General features: G+C 43.0%; 1 protein-coding gene across 2 annotated transcripts in view; it reads right to left on the minus strand.

Annotated features, from left to right (window-relative positions):
* LNX1 (ligand of numb-protein X 1) overlaps positions 1-12,569 on the minus strand; it is a 66,420-nt gene extending 53,851 nt beyond the window's left edge. The window contains exon 1 of one of the 2 annotated variants that reach the window (XM_053940282.1): positions 12,172-12,569. In XM_053940282.1, the coding sequence (XP_053796257.1) occupies positions 12,172-12,557 (386 nt within the window). In that variant the 5' untranslated portion in view covers positions 12,558-12,569. Of the gene's footprint in view, positions 1-8,312; positions 8,715-12,171 lie in introns of those variants that run through there. The other variant, XM_053940281.1, reaches the window with a different exon arrangement.
* Positions 12,570-13,542: the final 973 nt, after the last annotated feature.

A 13,542-nucleotide genomic window follows, 5' to 3' on the forward strand; every position in this document is an offset into this window, starting at 1 on the left:
GCCTCTTGGCACAAGATGTTCATACATATCAAGAGAAACAGCCTTGCTCATCCATATCAACCTACACATCCTCATATATTAGCAGCAGCACAGTACACCCTCTGCTTCCAGTGGTGTCCCAGGACAGACTTGGTTAATCATGTCCATCTCCTCTCCATAAATGCCTGCTCCACAAGGGATGTTTTCTGACCTTTCATACTGTTGAATTATGAAATCTACAAGTGAAGAGGTCTCTGTGGACGTTTATATGAAACCATCCCACTACTCCTTTTACATGGGAAGGAAAGTTAAAACCAGTGGAATACCACCAGTGCTTACTGGATGTTAAAAATAACATCTAACAGTAATGCTTATCACATATGGGAGAAGAAAAGAAAATACCTGAATTATACTTTCAAAATTAGTACTGTCTGTTCTTAATAAAACACAAAAAACCCAGGCCATGAGTCTACTAATCTTATCCATTCACTAAGTTCTGCAGAGGAGAAAGAAGAACACAACCCTTGGAGCAGATTTCCCTTGCCTTCTATTTAAGAGGTTGCTAAAATATTGAAATTCTGCATTAAAAATATATTGCACCCTGTCTAGTGAATGATGGGACTGCAATGCGTAAGACAGAGCATAAGCTTCACAATACATGCACATGAAATGACTTGCTGATCTAAAACACTTGCTAACTGCCAACATGATTTCAAGAGAGCTGAGCAGAAAAAAACAAATTACAAAGTAACACACTAATGATTGAATTTTGTAGCTGAAATTTATAGCTCTAAAGGCATTTTGTTCACTTATTTTCCATTATTCAGATAAGTAACATGCTGTAATTTAGTAGAAGAGCAAATAAAAATTAAGATGGCTCCAGCAACTGCAAATATCTTGCCTTAACCTACTTCATACCATGTGTCAGAGCAATGTTATGGAGCAAGACAACTCCATTAAACCAGAGGAGTCAATGGAGATTTCTTATTCCTCTCCCAGGTATCCTCTACACTCAGCCCAGTGCCTTGATTAAAAGAGAGAATGGGAGCAGATACAGCCAATGGCAATGTTTCATTGTTACAAATCTGGTTGTCTGCCTGCACTGCTGAGAACAAGACTTTGTCAATAAAATATGAGGATGCTGCCAGCAAAAATCCAACCAAAATGACAAAGAAAATTTCTGAATATATGACTTGACTTGCCCACTGTTACAGTCAGCCTACTTTCTTTCATGTGGGGAGGAAATATTGTACACCATGTAAAAGTTATGGATGATTTACAGAATTTTTTCTTTGTGCAAAAGTTGTACATCTGTTGAAATCTTGAGCCGTTTCACTGGGCTGCTGCTGAACTTGCCTTGCTCAGTATGCAAAATCTGTTGTCAATCAATACACCAAATGAATGGATAAAGCATGTTCTAGGGAGAGCCCAAGGATTCACTGGAGATATGCTGCCTTTATCAGCTGCAACTTGGCTGAGGCCAAGGGGTTCATTCAGCTTTTTAAGATGTTACAAAACCAGTTCACTTTCTTAATCCCAAAACAGAGTTCAGATCCAAACCAGGAATTCTTTGGTGGTAGTGGGGGTTTAGCCATGACCTGTAACATGTCATTGACTAACAGATACCTCCACTGAGGTACCAGTTCAACACAGAGGGACCAGCCTGGACCCTGCTTTTGAAAGGGGGAGCCCCAAGCAGTCACCTGCACGCTGCCACACAGGATGTTATTAGTCCAACATTGCCGGCCATGTTACTACAAAACCTCTGGGTTTGAGTTTTGTGCTTGTTGGCATCCTTGTGCACCCAATTACTGTACGGCTCCAGGAGGCAGTTCAGACATGCTGTCACATGCCAAGATGCAGAATATGAGTACTAGTTCCTGACAATTGCCCTTACCATGGAGAAGGTCATGAAATGCAGTTAGCTACTCTGTGGACTGGGGACCTTAAAGGCAGATTCCCCCAAAAGGTTAAGAGTGTTAAAGATATCCAAGAAGACCCTCAGACCTGCTAGTCTGCTTCCCTACAGTGTAACAAGCTGCGCTGTGGCTGATCTCACAACCAGTATTCAGAGCAGGATTTAAGCTACGACAGGCATAAGAGCTCTGCAAGAGCAGTGCTTATCCTCACGTTGCAGGACAGCCCAGTTCTGGCAGATTTGTCAGAGAAATAGCTCAAGGAAAAATATCCTTGTCATGCTGCCAGTGCCAGTGTTAAACTAGGTTAATTGTCAGAGAGCTGCGGAGGTCGGCCAAACTTGCAGCATACGGCCTGTGTGGCTTCATGTCAGGCAAGAAACGAGAGTCTGCTGCTTGTGAGTGATCACCGACCTCCTGCAACTCCCACCACCTCATTCCTTCCTCCTACCCCACCAGACCTCCAGTGCTTTGCCCTCTTCGGTCCCCATTCCAAAGTGGAATTGCCTGTTGTGAGGGGGCTTCCAAGTGGGGTAAATGTTTGACCTCTCTGTGGTCCTGTTACGTGGGCCAGGCATGTAAGCGCCTTATTTTGAGCAACTTACAGAAAAATCAAACATAATTGAGACATAAGTCATTCATAAAAAGAAACCTTTCTGCCAACCATAATTGTTACATTGCCTTTCCATCTTGGCAGGGTTTTAGTGTTTTTTTGGCTGGCTGAGGTTTTACTTTTGGCAACAAAATATGTTTTTTGAGATTGACACTGGCCAATGTCAGCCTTTTCCAAAGGTGTGAGAAGCCTTGAGAAAATAATCCAGAAGAATAAAAGGCCTAATTCTGATCTCAAGTGTGTGTAGGTAGCTGTGATTGGAGTAAAGGTAACTTTCTTGCATGCATAGAAGGGAATGAAGCAGGATCTTTCTCAGTCTATAACTAAAATGCCAATTTTCCTTATACACAAAGTTCCCAGGCAGAGCCAACAAATTCTTAATGCTCTCATGGGGTTTTTGGTTTCTGGAGCTGTCCTAGACATATTTATTTCTGCACCTAGAATCACAACACTGGGGAAAAAAATGCTAATCAGCAACAGTTAATCTTACCAGGAAAACTCAGCACTCTCTAACCTATGCAGAGAAGCCAGGAGGGATGTGCTGGTGGGGAAAGGCACCATCTCTGTGCGAGGGTGGCAGAAGGTGGGGCAGAAACCCAGACCCCACTGTGCTACTAAAGGGATGCAATTAATCTTTGGCCGAAGAGTGACCAGACCCAGACATTTACAGTCAATTAAATGACAGCTTTCTGCTGCACTCCTCTGCTAACATAAAACACTCTTGAATGCAATGCAATATATTTAGAAATTTCTGTTTGGGCATTTCAATACTAAGAGTTTATATTGCAACTATTTTTGTACTTTTAAAAATAATACAGCATATTTTCAGTTCACCTACATGAGATTCTGCTTAGGCGCTTTCTGGCCTTATTTGTACTAACATTTCAAGCTTTCCTGTGCAAATCTAAAGGCTAGGAATACAAAGGAGCACAATAGAGGCAGGACCAAGGCATGAAAGAGGAGGGGAATAAACAAAGCTAAGGACCAGAAGAGGTATGAGGCAGAGGTCAGAAGTAGAAGGGCAAGGGAGAGAGATGGTGGAGAGGGGTGAGACTAACTGCAGTGAGGGACTAGGCTGAGAGTAGGTCTTTGCTGGAGATTTTATGGGAGAACTCAGAATTCTGAAGGAAAACCAACTCCATGTTTGGTCCCTTTGTGAAGCTGTAGCATAGGGATGAAGCTAATGGTAGCCCTTGACACACTCATGCCTTTCTGTTTTAATTCACCTCAGTTCTGCTTTCCAAGAGACATCCAATTCTAGTATCTTGGAAAAGACCCTCTGAATCTTTTTTATCTCAGTGTGCTTTGTCCTGGCTATTTAATGTAGATATCCTAAACATTTCATTTATATTATCATTCAAAAATATTTCCATTCAAGCCTTGATTTCCAGCACTTTCAGCTTTAATTAACCTCACAGTTTATCTTTGACACAGATTTCCATAAACACAGCTTTGCACAGAATTAGTAGGCCAACATGTGGCTTTTGCAATGGACTAACACATGAGCTCAAAAGGTGCTCCAGGCTTATCAATTTTGTCATGAGTATTGCATGTGCTGTGCTCCCTAGCCTCTGTGTGGGGTATTTTACAAGGATAGACTTGAAGCCAGACACAAGTTTCCCCACTGAGTTGACCAGAAATTAAAGAAGTTTGCTGCAGAGTTCAGTGCTGTAAGGGGGCTGGGAGAGTGCACCTCACTGTTTTTACCATAAAAAAAATGTGCTCAATGGCACTAGAAGACAGTTGGCACCTGCATCTCTTCTTCTTAAATCGAATAAACAGAGAAACTAGATTTTACTGGTTATTCCATCCCAAAGTCCTGATTTGAAATTTAAGAGTGTAGTTACTGTATAAGAGTTATATGGGGAAACTCAATCCAGTTAATTTGGTGAGAATCCCTTGACTGTTTCATGCAAAACTTAAGAAGGGTAAGAAAAAAAATGTACTTTTTTTTTCACATGAGGGAGTAGGTTGTGCAGTTCCACCAAACAAAAATTTTAAAAAACAATGGCTTGATTCAGATTAATGGGGTAGATCTAGCTGATGTATTACCAGCAGGGACTAAGGCCAGGAGCTGTTTAATCCTTTGAGGGAAATAGTGCCAGCAAGAGTGGCTGCCAAGGTCTCCCCAGTGCTTGACCTGTGTTGAACACACGCAATGCCCAGCACCATCCCGGGCACTCGCCCAGTCAGCATGGCCACGTGCTGAACTGGGATAAGGTTGAAAAGCACCCCATGCTGTTACATGATTTATGTCCTTAGGGAGACGAGGTGAGGTTATTTACTGCTTTGTCTTGCAACCTCCTTCCCCTCAATTTTATTTTAAGTGGCTCTTTGAGCTAAAGGTGCAGAAAATCCTGCTATTGAGGAATACCATGCTGTATGGCTTGTCCTATGATGTGAGAGGGATATCAATGGTGTAAGCAGTGACACCAGGCCATCACATTCAGGAAAGCCTCCTAAGAGTGACCACAGGCTGCCTCTCCATCCATATACCGTGTTTTTAACTGGAGGGAATAACATCCCTCAACCCAAAAGAATGCTGGGGCTAGTATTTCCTCTATGAAGATATGTTAGAAGATATGTCTGAAGATATGTAAGAAAGAAAGCAAGCAGATGCCTTTCGAAGTCTTTACAGGTATATAAAGAAGAAGGCATGGACCCTTGGGTAGGGTTTCCTCAACACCCATGTAGACCCTTTACAAGGGTGTGAGACATTGGGCAGGTGTGGCTACATCCCCACCATGTCCCAGAGATCCCTCAAAATACATCTCACAGGTTTCTCTTGTTCTTCTGTCAGGTGTTTCCATGGGCTTCTCTTCAAGAGGGAGAACCCTGGCTTACCACACGCCGCTCTTCACGATTTGGCAAAGAGCAAGGACAGGAACAACAACTGTGTCGAGATCTGTGCTAAGGGAAGGACAACAAACAATAGCCAGGGAAGTGGTTTTAGTGCAGGTGACAGCATCAGGGGACATGTATGTGCTTCCTGGGAATACCTGTAATTATCAGACTGCTAACAGAAAACTAAAAATAGTGGCACCCAACATCGATCCCATAAAGTGCCACTACAACACATCCATACACCTCTCTTTCCTACCTGTGTGGCACCCAGCTGAAGTGCAAAGGTCTGGCACAGCCTTTCTCCAACTTCATCTCTCCTCTTCAAATTTCCTAAAATCTCTTTATTTCTTAGCTTGATTCCGGAGCCTGACTCTCCAGATGGGTTTTGTGCTATGCTGTAATCCCTATTCTCCAAGTAGCCCATTCCACATTTGGGAACAAAAATGCCCTGGAACTAAAGCAAACCTCAGCAATGCAATACAAATAACATAACCTTTGAACAGAGTAGAAGGGACGAGATGGATTGTGTGAGAGAGAGGGCAGTGTAAATCCTAGCACCCTTATTCTTCCTCTTGTGCCAGCACTGGTGATGGTAACTGCATCCTCCGCTATCCTCCAGCTCTTTCCTTGTTGTTAGCAAACCCATCATCCCACTCTTCCTCCTCAACTGGTATTTCTGGTGGCTGACAGCCAAGAAAATAATGAGTCCTGACTGAGGCCAGTATGAGTACTTGCCAGCAACCAAGGATAGTATGATAACGAAAAAAATGCTTTCTGCCTACTACGGTCTAGTTTTGAGCCATGGTGCAAGTCATCAGACACACTACACACAGCAGGGGCTCTTCAGTCGGCTGTGGGAAAAGATTTACAAAGCTGCTGGTTTGGGGTACAAAAGTTCTGTGGCAGTTAACCCATGCCCCTGGGTGTCAGGCTGTCCTGGACATCAGTAGCTTATCTGTTTCACTCATAAAACTGCATTAAAAATGTCCAAGTGCCCAAGCAACTGAAGAATCAACCTGTAGGTCATAACATTTGTATAAACTGATTAAACAGGACCAAAACCAGTATTTCTATTTTTCTTTCAACTGCTGTTATTAGAAAGGACCTTGAATCCATCCCACTGATTAATGTATCAATGCCTTGTGTGGCATCCAGCAGCAGCTAGAGGCACTACATACACGTGGAGGAGAAGGAGAAATTCCTGAAAGGAGGTCAAACTGCCTGGTGCCTGTTTGGATTGGGTCAGCCACAGTAAATCATACTTTCTGTTGCCCTGGCCAGAGGCAGAGTGGTGTGGGAGGCCCCGAGCACTGGCTCCTGGCAGCAGGATGCCAGAGAGCATCCAGGGCTGGAGAGGGGATGTGCACCTCCCATTGCTGACAACTGAAGATGCACGTCCAAGCCCCAGTCCACACCCACTCCATTAGAACAAGTGCAGACACTCAGCACAACTAACATCTCTGTGGGTTAGAAGGCTAAATAAATAAGAGATGAATAGCTACCGTACATCATAGCCCTTTATCCTGGGAGAATCAGTGAACCTGAATTCCCCAAGAAAAGCAAGTAGGCTGCATCTGTGCCTGTGCTCTGATTAATCCCATTGGTTTGTTTTCCTGGAAACTAGATGTCCCAGATGCCATTGTTTCCATTATAAGTGTTCATCTGCCCTGATTTGAGCTTGATTGCTCCTGTAGCCTGCTTGGCTTAACTGTTTTTTGTTTGGTTGTTGTTTGTGTTTTTTTGTTTTTTGTTTTTTTAATTAATATTCTTAAACAAAATGCCAGTAAATTAAAATGAGGACATAGCTGCAACCCTCAACACTAGATTTGTTAAATGTTTAAAAACACCTACAGCATACAGAAATCCTAAGCTGTTGTACACAGTGTGACTAAATTATTAATAGTTGCCATGCACATCACACAAGGATTTCAAAAGGGGACTTTGTGTTTCTGTAAAACACTGCTATTTTTGTCTGACAGTAGAGACAAAATAATTTGAAAATTAGTCTCTTTGGTACTCATCACAACTGTTACTAAAATATTCCCACAATAGGCATAATACAGTCATTTTTCATTTTTGAGAGAATTAGACATTTCATTCATTATCTCAATGACGATCTTGAAAGTTTACAATTTGTTAAAATACAAACAACACATAATTAATGAAAACATAGTGAAACAAATATCTATTTCTAGTCATAAAAACTCCACTAAATAGTACAATAACACTCAAATTAAAGCACAAATTAAAGTAGTAGCATTTACCGAAGATATCATAGAATATTTGTTTTTTTGGCTTGGAAAGACCAGCTATGGGGTCGTTTGAGGTGGGTTTCTTAAAAACATGAAGATATATTAATGGATTGCTACAGTTAAATTTGCTTCACAGAAAAAATAACATTCTGCTGTGGGCAAAAACAGACATACGGGAAAATTCTCTTCTGTCTCAAGTGAATTATTTCTGGTGAAAGGCTTCTCAGCGTTTTGCTACAGGCATGCAGCTTTACACACAGAACATTATGCATGTACACAGACAGTGCTCTACTGGGGGTGTCTATCCTGATGCCCTCCCTTATACCCAGATCCCCAGAAGACTATTTTCAGAAAATAAAGGAAAAACATGGATTTGGAAATTGAAATAAACCCCAAACCAACAAACACCTAAAACATCAGCACAGAAAAACGAGTTGATGAGGAAAAAAGCAGCTTCACTCAGTATGTCTCAGCTGCTTCCAAAGCAGAAAGCAATGGGGACGTACTGCTATTATTAGCCCTCCGGATGGGAAGCAGCACGGTGTGAAGCTGTTGGCAAGACGTTGCAGGATTTTCTTCACATGTATGCACAGGCACAGACACACAGGCAGACAGACCCCCCAAAACGCTCATGGTGAGCCCCTTCCCGCCACTCGGGTCAGACAGACAGACAGAGAGCACGATGCCAGCGCGACTGTGCGTACTCACAGCTCGGAGTACAAGAAGTGCAGGTTGCCCACATTGTCTATGTAGTTTGCAGGACTTAGCCAAGGTAGGACCAGTAACAGGAGAGCCTTCATTTTCAGTGCAGTGCTGGCACTGCTGCTAGGTTTCCTCCTTCCCACCGTCTCTCTGTGCTGGTGGGACACACAACGAGTAGCTTTCGTGCCAGCCAAGCCCCTTCTAAGCAAGCCTTTCCATTTCAACGCAATGGTAGCACATTATGAATCGAGCTTAAATCCCTTAAACGAAGCTACACTGCAAAAAATCATTGACCTGTAAGAGGATTACTCGATCTGACTCTCAGATGGGTAGATGTGAGGGTTTAGGGACAGCACAGCGTGGTTGGCGAGACAGTGACTTATGCTGCAGAGGAGAGCGATGCTCGGTGAAGAGACCTGCCTCCTGCAGGATTCAGAGTGGTTCTTCAGAGGCAGCTGGTATGTTTACATCACTGCCCACAAGCAGATGGGTTACAAGCTAAACTGCATCACGGAAGGGTGTAGCTGCCTGACAAGGGAGGGAAAAAAATGCCTCCCATGGAGTTTTGTAGCAGGCGATATCAGAAGACCACACCTTTTTAAAGTAAAACACTGCAAAAGATCACAGCCAACTGCTAGCTGTTTGCATCTCAGTCTGAATTCCCCAAATCCAGTCAGATGTTTTTGTACAAACATAAATCTTGTAATAATCCAAGGACATGTCTCTTCTCAGGGTTTTTTTGAAGGATGCAAGAGCAAACATTTTAAATAAGGATGCTTTCAGTGGACTGCTCCATGGTAACCAGTGTTTAAAAAAAATGGTAAAGTTCTCTCATCAATTACAAAGCATAAAACAGTAAGCTCACCTTGTCTCATCAGTGACCTCATCTCTGATCAGGGCAAACTTTTGTTTTCTTTCTGAGAACCAGGATTGGTCTGAACCTGAATAATGCAAGTAATGTGAGGACTGCTGACCACCCTGGTGACCCTAGCAGAGTCTACTTTAATTTATTCACTGAGAACACAATAGTGTTCTGTGGAGATGTCAGGTGAGCACTGAACTGTTCTCACTGCAGACACCAAATATTTATGATTATTACTGTATTTTTTAATTAGCAAAATCACACATTTCCCCTTCCCTCTATTGATTCACCAGAATTAAAGAGAACAGCATCAGCTCAGTCTGTTTAATCTGTCCCTGGGCATGACAGAGCACAACATCCTTCTCTTTGCTCTTAATGGGAGATGGGGTGGCAAGGGAGGTTTCTGCATTTCCAAGAATTAAAGCCATAAGATGCCTCAGGTGATAATGAATTAATGCTGTGCTTAAAAAAAAAATAAAGGTACTGTGCAGTGTCTCAAAGCACAAGGATGTAGAAGTCCACCTTCAGGGATGACTCCTATTTCTTCCCCCAAGTGGGAATGCTAGTGGGGTTGCAGTACCTATCCCCTATAAAGCTGAAACCCCCAACAGCAGAAGTTCCCTGTGGTTTCCTATTGTCCCTGTAGCCTTAAGGTAACTCAGCACTCCCAACCATTCTGAGGGAAGAAAATCCATGTCATGAGTAGCAAAGAAGAAAAATGTCTAGCCTATGTAGCAATGCTTTGTACTTCACTACGTTAGAGGCTTTAGGGTAGGAAGACCCTACTCCATGTCTCCGGTCTTCTGCTCCTGGGGTTTGCAAACCTGGGGCCTCGTGCAGGAACCTGACATAGGGAAGAGGGAACAGCAAGAGATGGTGGGAATATGTTACCGAGACAATTCTTTCTATCCCTGCTTGGGCTCAGGCCAAGCAAGCCAGAAGCACAGGATTTTGAAGATCCTGAGGGGAAGATCCAGGCCAAGCCACTGACATTCAAGAGGAAGTGCTAGAATAAAACTTGCCAGGCCTTTACAGGACCAAATCATTGTTTATAGCACTGCAATTCTGTAAGATATGTAGTGAAGGATACCTTTACTACCACCTTAAGGAAAAGAACCTAAGACACAGGAGTGACTGGCACATTTCCACGTAGGAAAACCAACACTAGAAATCAGAAGTTGTGCTGGCTGTGTGGCTTCCATGCAAAAACTAATATTCCAATTTGCTTATTTTTGGGGGGTTGGGGGTAAATTGGGAATAAGTGCCCTGCTGATTTTATGGCCACAGCATCATCATGTCAAAAAACTGAAGACAAACAGGAAGGTCTAAATCACAATAAATTCAGTTATATATATAGCAAAGAGAAAGGGCATTTGCACTAGGGGTTCAATGAAGATTTTGTGGTTGGAATCTGTAGAGAAACATAATTTCAGTGACAGCAGCTCACAGAAAACTGACAGTCCCCTCACCTGCATTTCTGTTGAAATTAACATTTGAGGCCTGTTAGAGAAGTGCTGACCTAAGATGGAAAATGATGACTAACTGTTATTCTGTCCCCTTAGCCACACACATTGGAACTCCCAGAGCACTGCTGGCCTGGGCTGGGGCCTGCTGCCACTGCTTCTTGCACCATGAGCCAGAAGCACCCTCACAGGGAAAGCCAGGTCCAGAAAGGTGGGGACAAGGGCACCCAAATCCACAAACATCAAACCTCCAGCATGTGAAAAATGGTCTCATGACCTTCACAAGGGATTAATAAAACCATCCCTAAAGTTTGTGGGGGTTTTTTTGTTTGTTTGTTTGTTTTAGTAATGCAAAATCATCACATTTTTGTTTGGTTAGGATACCATAACTTTGTGAATAAATTCCCAGTGAGAATCCAGGTGCTTCAGGAAATGAGGTCTCCGGTGCAAATGAGGACATGTTGAATGGCAGGCTGCAGAGCCACTCCTGGCTGTGGGCTCGCGGGCTGTGAAGTGTGCAGTGTGTGAACACACCTCCACCCTCTGGCTCACCAGCCATACTCTGGTCCTCTGTACTGCCGGTCTGTGCTGGCTGCTCAAGGCTTCCTTCACATTTCCCACGTAGAAGTACACACCTAGCAACGTGACTTACACCTGCCAACTTCAGGGCAAGTAATTTCACTGGGTAACAGATACAGCTCACAGAAAAGGACACATCTTAGACCCTGTCGCTCCTCAGACCTGAGGTGCTGTTATGCAGACTATGGCAAAGTGTTAGTCTGCTGTCAGAAATCACAGCCCTTAAAGTACCTCTTTACCTTTCTACTTTCCTTACAAAAGGCAGAACATGTAAGACAAAGGCAGCAGCACATGCTTTTACTCTGCAAAACAGAGAATCATTCAGTTCTCTCATTGCAGAGGAACCAAACTGCTCTCTGGAGGGGTTTCTCCCAGAGGCAGGATTGAGGGTGTCCTGGCTACCAGGAGGGATTAGGCTGAAGAAGGAGTCCAGCCAGACTTGTGACACCCATGGTGCCCTGCATAAGTGCTCACCTGGAAGAAAGGAGCACTCAGGTTCAAAGACCAATACCAAACTGGAATATTTTCTGCTCTACTTCTCATATAGGTCATTTGTGATTCAAAAAAGGTTTGAAGAAAGGGCAATTATAAAACCCTTAATGTGCTATTAAAATATTTATAATAGCTCAGCTTCCCAAAACATGCAGATCTCTTTGGACTACATACACACTGTCATTGTGCAGCTAACCACAAAGTATTCACCCAGAACTGCTAATGATAGCATGAATTACCTTAAAGGCATTGATGCATTTGATTCTGAAAAAAAGAGTAAGATATAGTCTATATCTTATACTATAAATGGACTAAATTGAGCTCTAAATTAATGACACTGTGTTCATCAGGAGTGAAATCAACAACTCTTTCTTTACGTTAACTGTGTATTTTGATCAGTATTAATTGAAGATATTTTTTGCTCTACTCAAAAATAAGAGTCAAAGAAGGTCTATCAACAACAACTTACTGGGTTTGGAAATGCTGTTCAAGGTGACCACGTTGCACAACCTCTGAGCAGTGTTCTGTGAAAGGGCAGCTAACCATTAGCTTATCCAGGAGGTTATTCACTAGTATGCTGGACTTCCTGCATGTCTGGAGAATCACAAGCTTGCGGTCCATGGGGCAGAAGTCTTTTTCCACAAGGAAGTTTGTAAGGCAGGCTGTGCAGAAGGTGTGACCACAGAGCGTGTCTAATGGCTGAAGCAAAGGTTGCAGGCAAATGTGGCATATCAGATCATCATCTACTTCTTCGGTGTAGCTGTACAAGTGGTTTTCTTCCGGTAAATGCGCTTGGCCGCAGGTGACACAGAGTGGCGGGGAGCTATCCTCCATTTCTTCTTCTTTCTGGCTCATAATCAGAATTGATGCAATTCAAAAGGGGGCAGGTGGGAATACCCAACCAGTTTTCTAATTGTGAGAACTGTAGCAAGGCTTGTGTGCCGTCAGATCTGTGGGGAGGAAAGCCGAAGGATTATGTTCTGGGTTGTGTTTTCTTATCATACTTGCAGTATGTATCTAGATATGAAGTACTGTATCAGGTACTAGGAAAGGATTGTGTCTTTGGGATGGGAGAGTAAAGCAAAGAAGGGGGCAGAAAAAAAGAGAGAATTAACTCCAAAGACTTATTTTCTCATAAATCTAGCTTAATTTACACAGACAATCTCATTGTAAAGAAAGATATCAAGATAGGGAGAAATACTACAGGTATTTAATGGCTGAAAACCTTAAATTAGCACATAATTGCAGCTCCAGTCAGATGATTTTGTGGCCACATTACTTCTGCCAGAAAGGTAGCATTGTGTGTGGGCAAACACTGCAAGACTGTGTGCAGAAATACAGGTAAGAATAAAGGTTGCTGGCCAAGTTGCCTGTTCAGCACAGCAAGGGAGAGCAGCAGCTTCACCTAATACACACAAGCATACAAACACTGTATTGTAGCCAGAGGGAGGATAATTTGGGTCATGAGAATTTAGAGCTTGGGGCCCTGTAGACCATTCTCATACTACAGCAGCAATGGACCTGGACCCCTGCACTCAAAGTTTGCCTGCCTGCAGTCAAACAGGTATAGCCATCTGCAGCAGCATAATCAGTTCAAAACTTCATTTGCTCTGCAAAGAACCAAACACCTCACAAACTGAAGTCCACAGCACAATGATAAATAGTGTATTGCTCAAAAGAAGGCCTATTCCCTTTATAAATTGTCGTACAGAAACCCAGTATGTCCCTAGCTAAAAACCCAATTAGCTCTGGCCACAACACCTACCTGCTGGTATTTCAAAGATATAAACTCTGTGGGTGGCAGTAAAACCAAAGAGTAATTTGTAGTTTTTACTTGATG

Source organism: Vidua chalybeata, chromosome 4 (assembly GCF_026979565.1).
Source record: "Vidua chalybeata isolate OUT-0048 chromosome 4, bVidCha1 merged haplotype, whole genome shotgun sequence".
Classification (NCBI taxonomy): Eukaryota; Metazoa; Chordata; class Aves; order Passeriformes; family Viduidae; genus Vidua; species Vidua chalybeata.